At 52.9% G+C, this 21,258-nt stretch overlaps 1 protein-coding gene across 3 annotated transcripts in view; it reads left to right on the top strand.

Annotated features, from left to right (window-relative positions):
- The window catches only part of CRTAC1 (cartilage acidic protein 1), a 157,085-nt gene that overhangs the window by 121,711 nt on the left and 14,116 nt on the right, over positions 1-21,258 (top strand). For 2 of the 3 annotated variants that reach the window (XM_042908092.1, XM_042908090.1), the window contains exons 10-14: positions 770-870; positions 1,291-1,459; positions 10,852-10,997; positions 11,462-11,504; positions 14,438-14,581. In XM_042908092.1, coding sequence (XP_042764026.1) covers positions 770-870; positions 1,291-1,459; positions 10,852-10,997; positions 11,462-11,504; positions 14,438-14,581 — 603 coding nt within the window. Of the gene's footprint in view, positions 1-769; positions 871-1,290; positions 1,460-10,851; positions 10,998-11,461; positions 11,505-14,437; positions 14,582-15,043; positions 15,758-21,258 lie in introns of those variants that run through there. The other variant, XM_042908091.1, reaches the window with a different exon arrangement.

Genomic DNA, 21,258 nt, shown 5'->3' with positions numbered 1-21,258 from the left:
CCTTCCCTGCCGTTCTGGAGGTCTTCACCCTGAGGGAGGGTTGAGCCCCTGGGAGCGCCAGGCCAGAAGCAGAGGAGGCGATGACCTATGCTTCCAGTCTCAGGGCTGCTGGGGGCGGGGGTCTGGGAATCGGGGGCGGGGCGGGGGGCGGGTAGGCAGTAGCTTCTCTGGCAATGCCTTGCTGGCGACGCAGGGGGTGGGGGGGGATGGAAAGGAGAGGCTGCGGGTCCTGCGGTCTGACCCCTCCCCTCTTGGCATTCAGCCTGGTGTCCGAGAAAGAGCACTGGATCAGGAGTCCCAAGACCTGGTCCTGCCACTGCCTCATTTGTGGTCTTGGAAGTTGTTTCATCTTCTGGGTCCTGATCTGCACCACCCATAGAAGGGATAACTACGCCTGCCCTCCTCACCTCTCTGGGTTGTAGTGAGGACCAAAAGGAGACCATGAATATGCAAACACGATACATTGACAAAAACTGAAAATGCAAAGGCCGCGTGTAGTAGATCAGGAAGAAGTTCTCGTGGTCTGAGCGATTTGCATGCACGCCATGCACAAGTTCAGGGAAGGGAAAGGGAGCCCTCTTCATGATTTCCTGCCATGAGCCGACTGTTGGGAAGCAGAGATGGGCTTCCACCCTGTCTACCTGCCCCAGCACTGTGCTCTCTGCCTCCCACCCTCTGGCACATGCACCACGACGTGGTACTGACTGGGAGCCCCTCTCCCGCTTGGGTCTCCTGGCCGATGGCCAGAGCGAAATCTGCCTTATTGCAGGGGGTGTGGTGACAGACTTCGATGGAGATGGGATGCTGGACCTCATCTTGTCCCACGGGGAGTCCATGGCTCAGCCGCTGTCCGTCTTCCGGGGGAACCAGGTGTGCATGGACCCCGGGACCTGTAGAGCCCAGCCTAGTGTCTCCCCTGGGTCTAGGGTGATAGAGGGCAGAGGTGCCCGGGATGCTTCCTTGCCCAGCGTGGTGGAAAATGGACACCCAGAAAATAAATTCCCAGCCACATAGCAAACCTCCAAGGGCTGCCTTCTCCTGGGAGAAGCCCTTTGTCCCTCTGCCTTCCACTGGCACTTTTGCTCCAGAAACTGCTTTCCCCAAGTCTGTTAGCTTTTCCCTCATTTTTTCAGTACCTCTCTTTCCAAACTTCAGCCAGTCTGTCTGCCTTGTTCACCTTCTCTGCCGGCTTCCTCCTCTCTTCCCTCTGCACGTTTTCTTCTCTTCCTCCCTCCCTGCGCCCCCCCCCCTCCCACCCCTGATACTGGCCTGCCTCCTCCCACCCTGCAGGGCTTCAGCAACAACTGGCTGCGTGTGGTGCCTCGGACCCAGTTCGGGGCCTTCGCCAGGGGAGCTAAGGTTGTGCTCTATACCAAGAAGAGCGGGGCCCACCTGAGGATTATCGACGGGGGTTCAGGCTACCTGTGTGAGATGGAGCCCGTGGCACACTTTGGCTTAGGTGAGTCAGGGCTGGGGGAGGGGCAGGCAGCGAGCTGCTGTGCTTGGTCAGTGGGGTCCCAGGACTGCGCCCCAAAGCATGCTCGGTAACGAGGACTCACGGCCCGAGCACCTGCCGCGTGCAGAGTAGTCCAGGTACCGTGACCGCCGTGGTGGACACCAGCCGTGCAGGCGGCCCTGCTCGGAGATGAACCTGAGCCCAAAAGGAAGGTTTTCGTGCCCCTCCTCGTGCCCCTCCCCTTGCAGGGGTCCCCACTGCAGTCCTCTGTTGAATGAGTTCGCCTTGGGGTCAGAGTATTTAATCCTCCCTTTGTCCAAGGCTGGGGCCTCGTTCAGACATTGTACCAAACTTGTCCAAACCAGCTGTTTCCCTGGCCTCCTGGGAAGCAGCTTGGTGATTAAAGCCTCATCAAACCCCTGGTGACTTCCCTTAGCTAGGAGCTTGGAGAAGCCATGCATTCTCGGGGGGGGGGGGGGGGGGTGACATCGCCCTCAAGGGGGTGAAAATTGGTTCTTGTCTGGGGGAAGGGGAGCAAAAAAATCCTACTCTTTTTTATATGTATAAAGGCACAGATATACATACAGTACATAAACAGCTCTACAGTATGTCTGTGTTATTAATGAGATATCACTACACACCTATCAGAACAGCTAAAAAAACAAAACAAAACAAAACAAAAAAACCAATAGTGACAATACCAAAAGCCGGCAAGGATGCAGAGAAACTCAATCCCTCATACATTGTTGGTGGGAATGTAAAAAGGTACAGCAACTCTGCAGAATAGTTTGGTGGTTTCTTTAAAAATAAAAAACTAGAGGCGCCTGGGTGGCTCAGTTGGTTAAGTGTCCAGCTTTGGCTCAGGTCATGATCTCAGGGTTTATGGGTTCGAGCCCTGCATCTGGCTCTGTGCTGACAGCTCAGAGCCTGGAGTCTGCTTCGGATTCTGTGTCTTCCTGTCTCTCTGCCCCTCCCCCACTTGCACTCTTGTCTCTCTCTCTCTCTCTCTCTCCCCGACAAAAAAATAAACGTTCAAAAAATTTAAAAAAAACTAAACATACAACTACTATAAAACCCAGCAATTGCACTCCTAGGTATTTATCCCAGACAAATGAAAACTTATGTCCACATAAAAACCTATACAAGATTGTTCATAGTAGCTTTAGCGGTAATAGCCCATACTGGAAACACCCTAGGTGTCCTGTGATAGATTACTGGTTCATCAAGCTGTTGTCCATCCACACCAGGGAATAGTACTCAGCAATAAAAAGGATTAAACTATTGATACACGTAGCAACTTGGATAGCTCTCCAGGGCATTATGGTCGGGGCGGGGGAGGCCAATCTCATAAAGTCACATACTGTTGATTCCATTTATATAATATTCTCGAAATGACAAAATTACAGAGACAGGAAATAGAGTGGCGGTTGCCAGGGGTGGGTGTGACCATAAAGGGACAGCCTGAGGGAGGTCTTTGGGGTGATAGAGCAGTTCTGTATCTTGATTGTGGGGGTGGCTGCACAAACCTACACATGTGATAAAATGACATAAAGCCGTACACACACACGCACACACATGCACACACGCACACATGCACATGATCAATGTCCACTTCCCGGTTTGGGTATGATGCTGTAGTTGCATAAACTCTAACCATCGAGGGAAACTGGGTGATGGGTACCCAGGGCCTTTCTGTACTATCTTTGCAAATTCCTGTGGATCTATAATCATTTCAACATAAAACGTTTTTAAAGAAATGCATTGGGGAGGGAATTGGTGCAGGGGGCAGTCTAAAAAGAGAGAAAGGGGGAGGGGCAATCATAGAAAAAATGTTGAGGAGTCACGAGTGTCCTTACTAAGACACCATGGCGAAGAAAGCATTTGAGTCAAATATACCTGGGCTCAAGATCAGACACCCTCCCCTGCGTGTTAGCACCTCATGGGGCGATATAATACTAACATAAAAAAAGCAGGCAATATGGTCTGAAATTAACGTATATGTTAATATTATACACACATCATATGGGCATAGAAGAAAACTGAAAGAACATGCAAAAAGTGTGAGCAGTGACTCTGAGTGGATTAACACGGTAACTCTTACTCATCCAGGTGGCACTTTATTACTGAATTTCATCCTCACGACCACCCTGTGACGCGGGCACTATTTATCCCCACTTTACAAATAGGAAAACTGAAGAGCATGGCAATTAAGAAACCTGCCCAAGGTCACATGACAGATCAGTGGCAGAGCTGAGACTCAAATCCAGATCTGTCCAACCGTGTGATTTTTATTTTCTTCCATATGTTTTGTGTGCGTGTGTTCCAATTTTTATAGGAGCACATAATATTTTTGCAGTCTGAAAAAGGAGCATAAATGTTGAGGGGGCCCGGGGCCTGGTTATGTGAGCATGTTCTTGGCCTGTTTCACCCTGGATGGGTCGGCTGGCTGTTGAAGCATTTGTCACTTTTAAGGTAGCCATTTGCAGTGCTGGCCAAGTACGAGATGACTTTTAAATATGTTGTCCTCCGACGAAACAGCAGTAGCCGACAGTCATTGAGCGCTTAGTGTATACCAGGCACTGGACTTAAGTGCCTTGCATAAGATACCTCACTCAGTTTTTAACCACAACCCGATAAATCGTAACCCCATTCCACAGGTCAGAAAACTGAGGCTCAGGCTGAGAGTGGTGCCCCAAATCACATCTCCAGAAAGTAGAGAGGGCTGGATTTGGACCCCGACTCCTTGAACACCACTGTCTGAATTCTTGACCTCTGTGACTTAACTGCTTGGCCTCCCATAGCTGCTGTGTGTGGAGCCAGCCAAGGTCCTCCGCTCTGCCTCTTTCTTCCTGGACATCCACGTCCCCTCATTACCAGGTGACCCGTGTAAGGCCATCCAGTCACCAAGATAATGCCGTGGTATCACATGTGGGATGTTTATCCAGGCATCTGGCTGGACGTCAACACCCCAGCCCACTGTGTATAGATCAGGAAATTGAGGTTCCACAGAGCAAATCCATGGTAAGGATGGGACTGGGGCTGAGGTTCTCCTTCCTCACATCCTGTGGGCTGCCTGTGCTGTTTTAAGACGTTTTTGTGGGCCTCGCTGGGTCTCCTCTCCAGCCAGAATCTGCCCTTGACAAGATTTTTCAACCGGGCAGCCTTGGTTCTTCAACCAGGCAGCCTCGGCTGAGTCATGTGCGGGGACCACGGGCACCCAGGAGCCTCCATGCCTCTTCACAATGTCTGCCTCCCACACTCGGGGTAACACGCCGCTGCATCTGGTTCAGAGCCTCTCCTTGATATTTTGCAAGGCCGGGGGGTTTATTCTGGCTCTGAACTCTGGCCCAAACCGCTCCACGGGTCCCCTTGTAGGCTCCTCTCTTGCCAGGATCCACTCCCAGAGAGCCACTGAAGGAAGGCTGCTCTTGGGACCTGTCCCTGTAGCTCACTCTTGAGCTTGGCAGTGAGACTGAGGCGACCGAGCAGGAAGCAGCGCCAGGAGCAGGTGGACTCTATCCCCACAGCTCCAGGGCCCCCAGTCCAGGAGGGTCTCCTTCATGGATCCAGCGTAGCACAAGCCTTCCTGGCTGATGGAGGGGCAGCGATGGGGTGGGAAGAGAGGGAGCCAAGAGGAAAGGCCAGATGGAAGGAAGGATCGAGGAAAGCGAGGACCGGGACCACAGACAGGCAGTGGGCTGGGGAAACCGAGAGACACAGAGAGACCTGGGAAAGAGACAGATGAGACAAAGAAGAAATACCCCTGCCCTCCAGGCTCACAGTCCAGGGAAAAAGGCAGATGGACACAGGGATTCTGGTGCAAGGTAGATCTAGATGGGCTGTGCGAGGACCAGCATGGGAGAACTTCGTTCTGCTTCCCAAGGACATGGGCCTAGCACGAGGTCTAGCAGGATGGCGGGAGTTTAGAAGGCACGGTGGGCGGCTGATGAGAGCACTCCAGGGGCTAGCCTAGCTTGAACACAGACCCAGAGATGGGAATGTTCAGTGTGCCCACGATGGGAATGGTCTGGTAGGAGTGGGGCCTAGAGAGCGAGGCCAAAGCCCAACTGGGGGGGGGGGGGGGGGGCGGGGGGGAACCAAGAACCAGGCTGGAGGGGGACAGGCGGATCAAAGCTCCCCCGAGCAAGCCAAAGCCAGGCCGTGCCGTGCGAAGACAGAGCGGCCAGGAGCTCGGGAGCCCCAGCAGGGGTGGTGTCCTGCACCAGGAGCCCTGCAGGGAGGGCAATGCTTGAGTTGTTCTTAGAAGGATTTAATATTTTTTCCTGATTGTAAGAATAATGCATATTGATTATCGGAAAATTAGAAATTATAACATGATTAAAAAGAAAGGAAAAAGAACCCAAAAGCTCAACATTATGTTTCGAATATTAAGCAAAAGGTTAACGTTCCTCCCTTCACCCTCTCCCAGTACCATTTGATCCATTTAGTCAATACTTATTTACTGAGCCATCTACTATGTGCCAAACACTAACGAGACAAAGATCCTTGCCATGGGTGATCTTAATTCTAGTGGAAGTAGAAGAAAAATATAAACATAATAACTAGGTAAACATATAAACTGTTAGAAGATGTTAAGTGCTGTGAAAAAAGCACATGCAGAACAGGGTAAGGGGATCAGGAATGTGGAGGGGGAGGGGTGGGGTCACCCGCTCCCGGCTCCACGCTTTTCTATGTGCTTTTACCACATGCGCTGTGCCTAGGAGCATATTTCTAGATAAATACTCCTTGGGAGTTTTTGTTAACAAAAATGATGATACTCTTCCATTATTTCCAAACTTGCTTTTTTTCCCCCCCTCTTAACAACATAACCTGGACACCATTTTCGGGCTGCGCATCTCTCCTTTGTTTTCCAAACTCTGTGCCGCACGGTATGTCGCCGTGTGGCGGCATTCATGATTTGTGGAGCAAGTCTCCTATTGACGGGCAGTATGATGGTCTCCAGTCCTGAGCAGTTTGTTTTGTGGCGCCTGGGGTGAGAAGGGGCATGTCCAGAACACGAACGCAAGAAAGGCCTGCCCTGTCCGTCCAGTCACTGAGGCCCAGATGTGGGGCCCCTGGCTGTCCCCGGGAGGGGAAGGTCTCTAAAGGGAAGAGGGCCCAAGGAAACCCCCCTTCCAGCACTCACGGCGCTCCCGCTCACCCCAACCGACCCTGCTCCCACCCTCCCTTTGTGAATCATCCTCTGCCTCCCCCTGACTTTGCAGCAAGGTTTGGGGGAGAGTGCGTGGACAAGTACGTGGGCATGCACGCGTGCCCCTCGGCACGCCTATGTCTTGCTCATCCCTGCACTGAGCCTTGGTCAGGGGACTAGCTTCTCAGACCCTCATGTACCCTCCCCACTCCCGAGGGTCTGGGCTGCATCGCATCACCACGCAGTAAAAACTCACAGACCTCCCTGGATGGCTGTTTCATTCTCTGGGGTTCCCAGGGGGCCCGTTCTGGTGTGCTGTCGGCTCCCATCCTACCCACCCCTGCTCAGTGGAGCCCCTGGCCTTGTTTCACCTCCCCTCTGCACCCTGCCCTGGCCTTGCCCTGCTCCTTCTGGCCAGCTGGCCAGCCAGGCTCATAAAGAAGAATTTATGCTCATGGCCTTTGTGGGGTGGCCCACTGTGCACTGTTTGCTCTGCACCTGCATCGTAGCCGCCCCCCTCCGCCCCCCGCCCTGTGCACCCACCCTACATTTCCCCTACCCTGGCTGTCCGATTCCTGGTTTGCAGAGGACTGACACCACTCACCCAAACCCAGAAAATGAAAACAAGCACCTACAGTCTACTTGTCCCAGCCAGCCCCCATCGGCGGCTCACCCGCTGCCCAGCCCACCCCAGGCATTGACAGTACCCCTGCCCCCCCCCCCACACACACACCACCTTTCTTTAAGCGAATTGTTTGCGAGTGACTCAGAGCTGCCTCCGAGCCTGCTGGTGCTCATTTAGGGAAGGAAAATTCAGTGGCCCACATAAAAATTGCTTTATTAAAGTGCAAAAATATTCCACCAACTGTATTCCCACCATCTGTTTTGCTGGTAATTCTGAAAAGCGCAATTCTCTGAGCCTCCTTGGCCTCTGTCCTTTAGAAGCTGCCAGAGGTGACTCCCTTCTGCTCTTGACCTCCCAGCTGTGCTGGTTATGGGGCCTCCTCTGCCCGCAGCCCCACTCCCTGACACACAGGCCTGGCACGCAGACTGCTTAAAAGCTGCCCTTGTGCAGTGCCTGGAATGACCTGGGATGTCTGGCAACTTGAGAGGGAACAGTCTGGGGACAGGAGTCTGGGTTCCAATCGTAGCTCAGGCACCTGTGAGTCACTTCACCTTGCCAATGTCTACACATGGAGAGCGGGGATAGAACGCCCACCTTGCAGAGTTGTCTGGAGGGTTCAGATCAGCCTCACACATGAAAGTTCCAAAGTCTCTCCCCATCTCCCCCCGCCCCAACCTGCCAATACGTTTTCCACACTCTGCTTCCCCCACCTGGAACTTCTCCCTACTCTTCAAATACACATGACCTTACCATACCTCTGTACCATGCCGCACCATCTGTCAGGACTGCCCCTTCCTTCCCTCCTCTGCCTCACAAACTCCTACTCCTCCTGCAACACCCAAATGGAATGACTTTTAACACCCGCCTCTCTCACCAAGTGGCACCAATGCTATGGCTGCACGTTCCCAGTTCATTATAACATCATCACTATGTTCATTGCCTCCACGGGATGCAGCTCCCACAGGATGGGACCTGGGTCCATCTCCTTCCTGTTAAATCCCAGATCCCTGCAGGACACTTGGCCCGTGGTGGGGCTGGGCGTCGGGGCCAAGTGAGCAGTAGAGCAAGGGCAAAGCAGATATGGGCTTTTGGGGTCAGACATCCCTAGCTGGGGAACTGTGAGCAACTTACATCCCCTCCCCGGGTCTGAGCCCCTTTGTCTCTAAAGTGGAAATTAGAAGTCTAGTACGTTCCCCACGGTGCTGCCGAGAGGGTCCAGTGCCAACAGTGAGATCACCTGGTACAGTTTGGGGTACATATTCTCCAGTATTATTGCCAAGAAATGAAGGTGCTTTGGGAACTACAGGTGCCCCCATGTCTAAGAGATGGTAGAGATGGGGATGCTTAGGGGACAGTCGGCTGGGGCAGGGCTCACATTCCAAGGAAGAAGGACTGTCCTTCCCAGGAGTGCTAGAGCTCTGGGCCACACCCCCATCTTACAGATGAGGAAACTAAGGCCCCGGAGAAGGTGCCCAAGTCAGTAAAATCAGCAGCAGCAGAGGAGGGAGTGCTACTGAGATGTGTTCTCCTTGGCTGGCTTCTCTCATAGCCCCTGCCCGTCCTGGTTTGGGAGGAAGGGAGGAAGCGGGACTCAGAACTACATGCTATGAATATTCGGTGACTCTTCTGAGTTATTTGTGGCACTCCAGTCAGGCTGGAAAATGTATTCATGTAGCGTTCTGTTGGCTTAGGTGAGAAACATTTGCTATTCTTTGTCTCCTTTTTTTAATGGAAAAATATTTACTTTTTATATATGCCACTTAATTTGGGCACTGTACAACCTAAAAATGCCAAATCTCTTTAACTTCAAGAGACTATTACAAAACAGAAAAAAAAAAAGCCCACAGATGATACCCCCCAGTCCCGTGGTCCACCCTTCTTCTCCAAACGGAATTATTATAGAAGGAGGGAGTGGGGGATTAGAGGTTTATGAGAAACAGTTTCTGGCTTAAGAAAGCAAACCCCAGAATCAGTGAGGCTGGAAGGGGAGAGTCTGTAGGGGAACAGAAGCAGCCCCGAGTGTGGGACTCTGTGCTCTGGGAGTCTCTCCCTGGTCCCGCTGCCCCACCTGGCCCACAGAGACGGGCTTTTCACCCTTGACATGTGTGCGTGTGCCCACAGCACCCTGCCCTCATTAATCACGGGGCGGTAGCAGCAAGGCCAAGGGGAAGCAAATGCGGGGAGGGTCCGGAAGCTGTGGCTCGCAGCAGGGAGCTTCCTCTGGAAGCTCCATAGAAGGGTGCCGGGACTCCCAGGAAGAAGGCACAGCTGGGGCCCTCCACCCCATGACCCCTGCTGTCCCAAGCTCCCCACCAGGGTGAACCCCTGCACACAGGAGTCTACACACACACTCCCCTCAAAGTCTGCTTGTGGCTGCCAACCCTTTTCTAAAATACAGGAATCCCTTTTATACATGAAAATGTGCCACAGACTACCCTCCGCCCCCACAGTAGCTATCCTTGTAAAATCCTTTGGCGGACAGTAAGGGCCCAAAGCTGCTGTAAATTCAGCAGCACTTTTCAGTTTCCCTGTTTCTTCTAGGAGTGTCTGCATACATTAAGGGAAAGTAGCACGTATAAGTGGGTGACATTGTTTATTCAGCCCACGAATGGTGCTTGAGGGTATGACGGGATTTGTGGACCCCTGAGCACCAGGCCTGCATCTGGTCATCCCTGGTGGGTGACGAGGGGGCTGCATCCGCCCTCCTACCTTCACTGAGCACGGCCCTCTTTCCCAGGTGACTGACTGGGGAAACAACCTCTCCTTGCAGGTGAGGCCCAACCCCCCTCCGCCCCGCCCGCCTCCTGCCCACCCCCATTCATCACCATTAGCCTGACCTTGCCGCAGTGACAGGCCTGATGCCTCAAGCAGGGGGCTGGGGCCGCCTCTGACACCACCTGAACACCTGACCTATCTCTCCAACCTGCTTTCTACCACCGATGTAACACGTTGCTTTAAGGGGGTGTGTGGATGGATTCTCCGTGAATATTCTCTGAGCTTCACCATTAGCTTCTGTAAACATCTCAGCTCTATAGGACGGTCCTTCTCCTGTGCCTTCCACCGTCCTGTTCTTTATCACCTCAGCTTTTATTTAGAGCTCAGCTCAAGTGCCTTCCCTCCAAGAGCCTGTCCCTGATCACCCTGGCTAGAAAAGTTCCCCAGCCAAGCCCCAGTTCGTCTTTACCATGTTGCCCTATCTTTGTTTTCTTCACAGAGCTTGTTAATATCTGACATCATTGATCTGTTCATCTTTTTGCCTGTCTGTCCCCACCAGAGCGGACGCTCCCTGAAAACAGGCACATTCCCAATGGTAAAAGAAAGCATGGCCCCTAGCAGGCTATAATTATAAATGATATAAATTTAAATACAGTGACATGGCCAAAATTACACAGCAAGGCAAGCGGTACCGCTAAGATTTGAACCCAGAGTCAACCTGCTTACCACCAGGCTTTCCCTTCTCCCCTAAAACAGCTTCATGCTGATTGGCCTGTCCGCTAGAATGTAAGTTCTAGTGCTGTGCTGTCCAATATGGTAGCCACGAGCCATGCGTAGCTATGGAAATGCAAATTCATTAAAATTAAATAGAATTTAAAATTCAGTTCTCCTTCTGTCCCGTAGGGAAGGATGAAGCCAGCAGTGTGGAGGTGACGTGGCCAGATGGCAAGATGGCAAGCCGGAGCGTGGCCAGTGAGGAGATGAACTCTGTGCTGGAGATCTCCTACCCCCGGGATGAGGACAGACTTCAGAGCCCAGCGCCACTGGAGGTGAGTAAGGGTGTCCGGGCCTCATAGCCAGAAGAGCGGACCCCCTCCACAGCCCCATGGTCTGAAAGTGGACTCCCAGGAATTTGCAGATTTTGCCTCCAGAATGATGGAAATCTTCTCAGCAAAGAGCAGGCTTCATAATGATCCCTCCATGTGTAGTTTAGGGAGGGATTTATAGTTTAAGAGGGATAGGTTCTGTTAGGTACCCCAGCTCAGGCACCTGGATCCCAACTGAGGGGAATAAGCAGGAGTTTGAACTGAATACATTCTCGTCCTTCCCCCAGTCTCCTCTTCTCAGTGCAAGGGGAGGGGTCCCAGCAGGGAAGGGCAGCCCCAGGCCCAGAGCTAAGAGCACCCCTCATTCTGGACTCAGGGCGACAGCTGCTCTGTGGCTGTGATTAGGGGGGAACCGGAGGTGGGATCTTCTCAACTCACCAGTGTCTCTGCTTCTGCCCACCTTGCAGTGCGGCCAAGGATTCTCCCAGCAGGAAAATGGCCATTGCATGGGTGAGTTGCCTGCAGGCACTAGAGGATGGGGCAGAGGCCAGGATCTCCCTGGGGAATGTCAGTCTGAGCCCTGGCAAAGCTTAGGCTGCAGACAAGAGGGGAAAGGTGGGGAGGGAAATGTGTTGTTTGTCCCTGGGGCTCCAGATGCCAAGACAACTGCCACGTGACTCACCAAGGTGGGAGTGACGCCAGCAGCCAATAGGCCGAATCATGGCAGTTCTGGGGATGGGGTGCTTCCTGCCGCGAATTCGGAGAGAATGGGCTTGGGGAGGAGACGCATAACTGCCTGTACAGTGCTCACGGGGTGGCCCGGCCGTGCGAGGGGCTGTGCGGCCACCTCACGGTGGCGAAGGTGCGCGTGCGTCTTCCGTGGTGGCTTTGGCATGGCCAGCTGGCGGAGCGGCAAGCACGGGAGCTGGCAGACAAGGATGGGCATGGCCAGGGGCATTGGAGCAACCCGGGCGTGGAGTGTAGTCACAGAACAGAAGGGAGACAGTAGCCTCGTGCAGTACTGGGAGGCAGGTGGCTAGCACACTGCTAGGACCGCAGCTCTGTGAGCGTTCGCTGACTTTCTGAAAGTTCTCCGAGGGCCTGGGGTGGCAGAGGGGCAGCCAAGGGGCTCAGCGTCTGAAAGACCCTCAACCCAGTATCTTCTGTGTCAGGAACCGACAGTGAGGGGTCAGGTCAAGGACTCCTCCTGCCTTTAGACCCTCAGGCAGCATTCTTCCTAAGTCTGTTCCATAGATGCTCATCAGCCCCAGGCTGAGTGGGTTTGCTACTGAGACTCAAGAGTAAACGAGACAGGGCCGCCTGGGTGGTTCAGTCAGTTAAGCGTCCGACTCATGGTTCATGGGTTTGAGCCCTGCTTCGGGCTCTGTGCTGACAGCTCAGAGTCTGGAGCCTGCTTCCAATTCTGTGTCTCCCTCTCTCTCTGCCCCTCCCCTGCTCGTGCTTTGTCTCTCTCTCTCTCTCTCTCTCTCTCTCTCTCTCAAAAATAAACATTTAAAAAAATGAATTAAAAAAAAAAAAAAAGAGTAAATGAGACAGACACAGCCCCTGCCCTCATGGGGCTTAGAGCCAGTGGGAGAGGCACATGAATAAACAGTGATGACCAGAAATGTGAGCAGGGCTGGGTGGGGGAGGGGTGGGATATGGGAGCACAAAGGTGGGGCCTCAACCAGCCAGGGAGGGTCCCAGAAGGTGCCCCAGGGAGACAAGGCCTAAGCTGAGACCTGGGGGGCGATGGGGAGCTCGCCAGGCAGAGAGAGGGGAGAAGGTGGTCTGGTGGAGGGCCCTACACCGGCAAAGGACCACAGGTGAGAAAGTGAAGGAGTGCGGCTCTAAGGGTAGCTTGGGAGGAAATTAGTCCCCTCCACTCTCCACGTCCCAACCCTGGCCACTCTAAAGAGAGGATGCATGTACACAGAACTTCCAGTGTCTAGCCTGTGCACTGGAAGGACCCTGTGGGATCACCCTTCCAGCCACTTCTTTTTCATCATCTAGCAGACAGTTACGTGCCCATGCGAGGTGCTGGGGATGTGGGCCAAGCACCTGCCCTGGAACAGCATCTGTTCTGGGGAGGGGGACCACAAACACGTAACCTGGCAGCCGGATGAGATGGACCAAAAGCGCTTTAAGCAAGGTGTCCCTGGAGACTGTTCTAGACAGAGTGGTCAGGGAGAAGCCCTTTGAATTGAGACCTGAAGGACGAGAAGGTCCAGCCACACGGAGAGCTGAGGGAAGAGCAGGAGCGAGGACCACGAGGCAGGAAAAAGGCTCTGTGTGTGAAAGGAATGGGAAGGAGGCTGGCGTGCCCGAAGGTGGTGAGGGAGCCAGGCGCTAAGTCAGGGAGGGTCTCATGGTGTCTGGATTTTGTTCCTGGGGCCCTTTGCAATTAAGCAGGAGAGTATGATTCACATTTTCAAAAGATCGCCCTGCCTGCTGAATTGCAGATTAGATTGGAGGGAAGAGTGGAAGCCAGAGTGCCAGTCTGAAGGTGGCTGCAGAAATCCAGGCAAGAGGTGGTGCAGGCTGGGAACGGGCTGTGGCTGGAGAAGGAGGTGGGCACACAGAGGGGTTCTATGGGGGCAGAGCGGCAGGATCTGTTAACTTGCCTACAGAGGTAAGGGAAAAGGAGGATCTAGGGATTGCTCCTATCTGTGCTTGAGCAGCTGAGTGGGTGACATTGATTGACTTAGGCGAGATGGGGTCAGGGGGTGGAAGAAGTTTGAGGGCTGGAGCATCTAGATTTCCATTCTGGACCTACTGAGCATGAGATGCATGTTGGGTTCATAAGTCTGGAGCCCCAGGGACAGGTTGTGGCTGCAGATAGGAATCTGGACTCATCCATCTATGAAGGGAGCACCTACAGGAAGTGTGGTACATAGAAGACCCCGGGCCAAGTGTGACACCCCCAACACGTAGAGGTCAAATATAGAACTGAAAGGGCAGGCCTACGCTGGCTGACTCCATCTTGTTCTGTGTCCTTCACCTTGACCACACCTCCTCCCCTTGAGCAACCTCCCGCTCACCTGCCTAACAGGACTCGGACCCTTCCCCAGCCAACTGGCTGAGGCCACAGCCATTACCTCACCAACTGCCCCTAGATCCCTATAAAACCTTTGTGCTTTTGAAACTCGCTCGCTCTCCCCAGTATCTCACCGCTGCGTCGGTGCAGGTAGGGGATTGAGCTCGAGCTAGCTCGAATAAAGGCTCTTTTGCTTTTGCATCGGACTCGGCTCCCTAGTGGTCTTTGGGGATCACGAATTCTGGGTATAACAGAACGAGCCAGCCAGAGGGACTGAAGTGAGGGAGTTGAGGCATAGAGAGAAGAAGGGATATGCCCAAGGTCACAGAGTGGGTGGGGCAGCAGAGCCTGAGCGAGGAGCCACTGCCCCACACCTCCCTGGTGAGTGACTCCCCTCACCTTTCAGACACCAACGAATGCATCCAGTTCCCATTCGTGTGCCCTCGAGACAAGCCTGTGTGCGTCAACACGTATGGAAGTTACAGGTGCCGGACCAACAAGAGGTGCAGTCGGGGGTACGAACCCAACGAGGACGGCACGGCCTGTGTGGGTGAGTGAGGCCCAGCCATGGTCCAGTAGGACACAAGGAGTTGTCTTCCACTGGGGAGCTTTGGGGAGGCCCCAGATCAAGGTCCCCAGCCCCTGACTTCTCCTGGCCGGATGGAGTCTCCTTAGACCCCTGTTGGGTCTCCGGGGAAGACCGTGACAGAGGTTTGGAGAAGCCCCCACCACTACTGCCACCATCTGAAGGGTCCCTGGGGTGCTATGCCCTGGCCAGAGGCCACTGTTCTTCTCACGTCTCCCCTTCTCACATATTCCTACCTTAAGGTCAGCCCGTCTTTTCCTACCAGGGATATAAACTAGCTCCTACTACTCATCTTTGTCTGAATTTCTGAACCGGTATTTGTCTTCTTCCTCCCAAATGCTTCCCCCCACCCCCATCCCACCCCCATCCCCTTTCTCTTTTTCCCACTCTCTCTGTCTCTCTCTCTCTCTCCCATCCTTTTTACAGCTCAAGTGGCCTTTTTAGGTGGGTATCCTTCTGCTGCCTTTAGAATCTCTGAGCCTCTCTCTCGGGCCTCATATCTTTCTCTAGGCCTTGGACTTTGCCTTCAGTTATATGCACTTTAAATCCCATCAATAAAGGAAAAAAAAACTAAACTAAACTAACAATCTTTGTGGAAAACTAAATCTCTCCCGCTGCCTGTCTCTCTCTCCACGCCCAGTAGACTCTGCTGCGTGCTCCCTTTGAATGGACCGCAGGGGTGGCCATCTTTGAAAAGGGAAGTTTGGGAGATACTGATGTTTGTGTAATCTTGTTTGTGAAGCCTTTCTTTGCATGTTTTCTGAGAAAACAGAAAAGGAAAGTCTCCCCTCTTACCCCATCTACCCTCCCTCACTTCTTCAGAAGAATCAAGATAGTCCTGTCTTTTCTGTATCCTCCAGTGTCATGAGCACCCTGTTTTGCCCTTAACAAAGATGGCTCCCAGGCAGTTGCTTGCTCAGTTGATTCATTCATGTATCATGTGCCTGCTGGTTTGGCCTGTGCTGTTTCTGCTCTGTGTGCCCTGACTTCCCGTGGTAGAGAAAGCCTTCTGGGAGTTGGTGGTTATTATGGGAGGGGAAAAGGTGGCCCTTTGGGACTCTTGACAAAAATGTTAAAGTTTGAACTTGCCAAGTCTTCCAGCCTCTTTCTGGAGAAATTATGCCAATAAACTCTCTGCTGCGTATTAGTGCCTAGCTGATAAAAACAAAAATGTGTCTGGGGCAAGTAGATGCTGGTTGGAATCCTGAAGTAGCAGCAGCTTTTCTGTCATGTAGCCCTTGGAAAGCAAATCACGAGACAGGGAAAGTGTCCTGGGCATGAGAAATGGTTTGGGTATGTGCACCAATGTTCACGTTTGGGGGGCTGGGGTTTGGGCCAGGCAAGGGATGTAGGATGAGCAAGGAGCAGACCTGGAGGGAATATTCTGGGCCTTTTACCTGGGGGACGTTGCTTCTCTACACTGGGCCTCAGTTTGCATAATCTAAATAACAAGAGATTTGGTCTGGTGTATTCCCAAAGCCCTTTCCTTTCTAAGACCCTTCAGTGTGTGGCTGGACAGAGATACGGCTAGTCTCAAGTTACCCTGATTTCTAGAAAAGAATCTTGCAACTTGGTCTCCTCTGCAGTCTGCTTAGAAACCTGGAAGCCTCTGTAGCCAGAGCACCCTTTGGGAATGATGTAACACCATAGAATACTTTCACAACCAGCCTCGGTAGTGAAGGCTTGTTATAAATCACAGATCTGTTCTTCGTGGGGGAAAAAAGTTGCCCCAAGATATAATAAAATCACACTTAAGCATGCAGCAAGCATTTTAAAAACATATTTAACAAAAAAACTACCATTTTCTGATATAATAATAATACTCCCAATAAATCACAAAATATGAATTCCTCATAGCTAGTACTGTTTTTACACTCAGAAGACGAGCTTAAATGAAAAGTTTTAAAATAAAAACAACCACATTGTCACAGGAAAGCGTGTAACAACTTAAAAATCGCTCCACTTCTGGGAAGCCCGCTCCTGTGTGTTCAGGTAGAAATTAAAGGTCTGGATGGGCCCAGACATGAGGCTCGGAGAGATGAAGTGATCCACCCAAGGTCACAGAGCCAGCTGGTCCCCAGCCAAGGCTGGAGCCCTTTCCTACCACACCATCTTGTCAGGGGGTAACAGACAGCACTGTCACTGTTCGGACTATTCCCTAGTCATTCTGGAAGCTGCTGCCTTTTTAGAAATGAACGAGTAGATCTAAGATAGCGAGAGAAGTAAAACCCAAAACCCATAGAGGCAATGGTTCCAAATGTAGTGGTGAATGGCAAGACGACGGTGTCCACTGACAGACCGCACACAACAGCACGAGAAGTAAGGGACAGGACGGCTAGTGAGACAGCCTGCCAAGGACATCGGAAAATTCAGGATGACAGCAAACTTCAGAGGATACCTCGTCAAGTAATAACCATGAATCCTCCTACACGGAGTTTCTTACAACAGGGTGTGTTTGTGTCGATTTACCCTACTTGGTGGGTGGGGCCAGATGAGTTACAAAGAGGAGTCCCAAATCCCCCCAGCTAGCAAGAGCACCACTACACTATCCCAGCTGCTGGGTAAGAAGGCTTACTCCTGATGTGATTCATTCAGCCAACAAATATTAGTTGAGCACCTATTGTGTGCCAGGTACTAAGCTAAGCTCTGGGCATACAATGGTAAGTAGAGATGACCTGGTTTATTGTTCCCACATGGCCTCCCTGCAGCCAGATGGAGGAACCCGGTGCATGGGATAAGAGTGGGACTCACAGGGGCTTTCTGAAAAATCTAGCTAAATGCTTGGGTGGCCACACCAGAAAGCAAGCTCTCTCATTCCAGTATCCATTGGGCAAGCATTCACTGAGAACCACTGAGAATACGCCTCTGCCCAGGAATGTACCCTTAACATAACAATAATAGCCACACTTAGTGAGCTTGGCATGTCTGGGCCAGATCTAAGCTCTTTAGAAGAATCAGCTTGTGTAATCCCCACCACAATCCCGAGCGGAAAGTGCTATCAGGATCCCAGTTTTACAGAGAAGCTATGTGGCTTGCCCAGGTCACACGGCTGGGACACACAGAGGAAGGACTCCGTCAGAGTAGTCTGGCCCCCAACCTGAGCTCTTAACAAGGACCCTTCCTTCCCATTTGGGGTGACTAACCCGTTACACAAAAGCCACAGTCTCTCTGCGTTGCCCAGGGGCCGGGGATGGGTTGGGAAGGAGAAAATGGAGTCTCTGACGGAGCCCGGGATCTGTGACAAGCGCCACACGGTCACCCTGCAGCTGCAAGATAGAGGTGGCAGTGCCCATGCTGAATCTTCTCACCAGCCAGCTTGGCTGTCCTTAGCAAAGGGAAACCGTGGATCACCTGCACAGCCTCTTCTACTCCGTCGCCAGCCCTGCTCTGGGGAGGTGCCATTCTGAGGGCCAAGAGTTTGATTATGCGTCACTCTGGCTGCTATGGCCCCCTCCCAGGGTGTGGGCCTCACACCCTGACCAGCACCTCTGGACTGTGACCCGAGCAGGAACTGCACGCCAGCCTCCAAACAGGGCTGTTGATCGTCTCTCTGGGGCCGCACAGACACAGGACGAATGCTTCACTTTCTCAGGGAGCCAGCTGAGTTTGTCCAGCAGATTCCAGAGTGATACCCCACCCAGACTGTCAGTCCAGGAGGCAAGCCGAGCCCCTCCCCTCCCCTCCCTCCCCAGGGTCAGCCCCAGCTCTCTCCTTCAGCGTGGGCCAGAACCCCAGCCACATCCTGTCAGGTCTGCCGTTGTGTCTCCTTAGCAACAGACACATCCCAGAAGGGGAAGGAGGCGAGAGAGCGAGGGCTGCTTAGCTCCACAGATAATGCCAACCTCTCCTTCCGCAACCATCCCCTTAAGGAACTGTGGTTGAACAGCAAAGTGGTCGAAAAGAAGACCACTGGAGAAAAACGAGAAGCGGGAAGAGAAAAGGCCCTCCCCAGGGAACAGAGCTAACATTTACGGAACGCCTATCGTATGCCAAGAACTTTATGTGTGTGTCCCCATGAACCCCCCCGCCCGTGCTGTGGGCTGAATGTTACTCATCTGGTTTATCACCAAAGAAGCAGAGGCTCAGGGAGAATAAGTTCCACAAGGTCACGTGGCCGGTTAAGCGGCAAAAGCTCTGATTCAAAGCGGCAATTGTCTGGCTCCGCAGCCTGTGTTTTTAAGCCTCTTGGGGAACGATCTCCGGGAAACTGACACCCGGGCAAATTATGTAACCAGCTGTCACTTGGCATAGACTGGACACATGCTGTGTGCTGGGCCGGGTTCTTGTGGCCGGGCCCGTACACCTGTGTACAACCCTGGCTGACCCCTGAGTGCCCCATGACGTACAACATGATCAGGATGCAGTCAGAAGATAAGTGCTATTGGAGCTGGGCAGCAGCCTGAAGACACACGGAGGTGCGGGGCTGGAGGCAGAAGGGCCCTTGAAATAGGGAGGGGCAGGGAGGGCCTCTCTGGGAAAGAGGCATTTGAGCAGAAATGTAAAGTAAGCGTGCTGGCCTCCAGCCTTGGCTTTCTCATCTGGAAAATGGGGATAGTACCTACCTCACAGAGTCATTGTATTAAACAAGATGATCTGAACCACTTGACACGGTGCCTGGCGGGTAGTCAGCCCCAAAGAAATTTGAAATATTCATAATATTACTAAGCAGCAAAGTTCAGGATGAAGCCTGGGTCTGTGCAGTGCCGAAGGCTCGCGTGGCTCCCGGCACTCTCTGCTGTGGCCCAGGCCACCCGGGAGTCGGCAGTGCGGGAGATGTGGGGGGACACTGGCCACCCTCGGGGAACTGACAGCTTTGCAGAGAAGAGATCTCAGGACTGAAAATGGCCATAAGGGAGCAGAGAAAACCCTCCCGGGGCCTGAGCTGTGGGGATGTTCCGCCAAGTTGTCACGCGGGGCCATTCCCAGAGACAATAATCACCAAGTAAACCGAGCAGGGGGAGCGTGGCATTGACTGGGCTGCACAGGGCACACGTCCACCGGCAACTGGTGAACTGGCCTGGGATTCGGCGCTTGACTGTCACAGAAGCCCTAGAACGTTAAATCCAGAGGCACCTGAGACGTCATTTAGTCCTGCCCCATCCTTTTCAGCTGTGGACACCGGGGCTCAAAAGGAACTGTGACTTCCCGAGGACCATAGCCGCGCCAGGAATTTGACTCCTGCCTGGGGCTCCTCCTTGCCCACCCTGCCTCGTTTTCCAGAAAACTTAAAGTATTTCAGATGCACAACTGTGCACAAGAAAACTTAAAGTATTTCAGATACAGAACTTGTTCTTTCTGTGGCTGACCCAGAGTCAGAGTCAGGGCAAGGGCCCACCAAGCGAACCAAAGAACCATCCTTGGCCCATGGAACACAGCTGGGCGAGAGCTGAGTGAAAGGGCCAGGTGCACAGAGGGTCCTGCTCTGCTAAGAAGGGAGGCTGCAGAAGGGGATGTCTGGTGGGGACAGAAGGAGGACCTGTATCGCTCTTCCCAGAAAGTCCCTGCCCAGCCCCTCATGAACCCAGCCTGCCTGCCAGAAGGAAAGTCTGGGGCCCAGAATAATTCCTATAAAGGGAACTCATTGTCCTTCTTCATGGCCAGCCCCGGAGCAACCATGAAGGACTTACCACCCAGAACCATTTCATGTACCCGCCCCACCCACCCCCACCAAAAGATCTAAGGACTAACACTCCTCCCTGCACCCCAGACCTGGGTGCAGAGCTCCTGGGAAAGGAGAGAAGCCCAATCACATCGTGCCCAACTGCCCCTGGGGACCGTGGCAGAGGAATAAGCTTGAGCCACAGGGAGGAAGGTAAACCCCATACTTACCATCATGGGACTTCCTGGTCCCCTGGCTCAAGATTTATAGGCCTTGAAGGCAGATGCAGACAGGAAAGAGGGAGGAGAGGGTCTCAGAGCCTCACCCCAGTGCAGAATGTATCTTATGTGCCAGAATATTAGAGAACTGGTCCCAAAATCCTATGGTCCTCCCACCCTCCCTCCTCCCTTCCTTCCATCCTTAAAATGTTCTCTTTGCCCTAAGACCCTGTGATCAGATGGCCTGAGGCTTGACTTCCAGACACCCCACCTACATGCCCTGTAAGTGGCCTCAAACAAGCCGCTTCCTCTCTCTGAGCCTCACTTTCTTCCTCCACAGAATGGAAGCATAACAACCTCACAGAGCTGTTGAGATAAAGCATGCAAGGTGCTCAATGCAGTGACTGACCAGATATTATTATAAAATCTGCCCCAGGCCCTTTAATCTACTGCTTTCACTTTTAGCACTGCCTGATTTTACAACAATCCATAAGTCATTAACTGGGGCAATGTGAAACCTGTAAGAATCCTTCCCAACGAGACATACCCATCACTCATATGCAGAGCTCATTCAGGGACCAGGTTACACTGTATCTTCCCTTTGAAGAACTCCGGCGCTGTATTTAGATCTGCACTGGGAAGCACAGGGCCGATCGGTACCCATCCATTCACCTGCCTCTCCAGGGTCTGCGAGCATCCATCCCAAGCCAGGCAGCCCTCTCGCCCACCTCTGAACCATCAGTCATCTCCCGGTACCCATCTTCTCTGTATCCGTCCACTTATCTGTTTGTCCACCCATGGTACTTCACTCTCTAGGGCCCCAG

Source organism: Panthera leo, chromosome D2 (genome assembly GCF_018350215.1).
Source record: "Panthera leo isolate Ple1 chromosome D2, P.leo_Ple1_pat1.1, whole genome shotgun sequence".
In the NCBI taxonomy this organism is placed as follows: domain Eukaryota; kingdom Metazoa; phylum Chordata; class Mammalia; order Carnivora; family Felidae; genus Panthera; species Panthera leo.
This window is presented reverse-complemented; position numbering and strand designations above follow the sequence as displayed.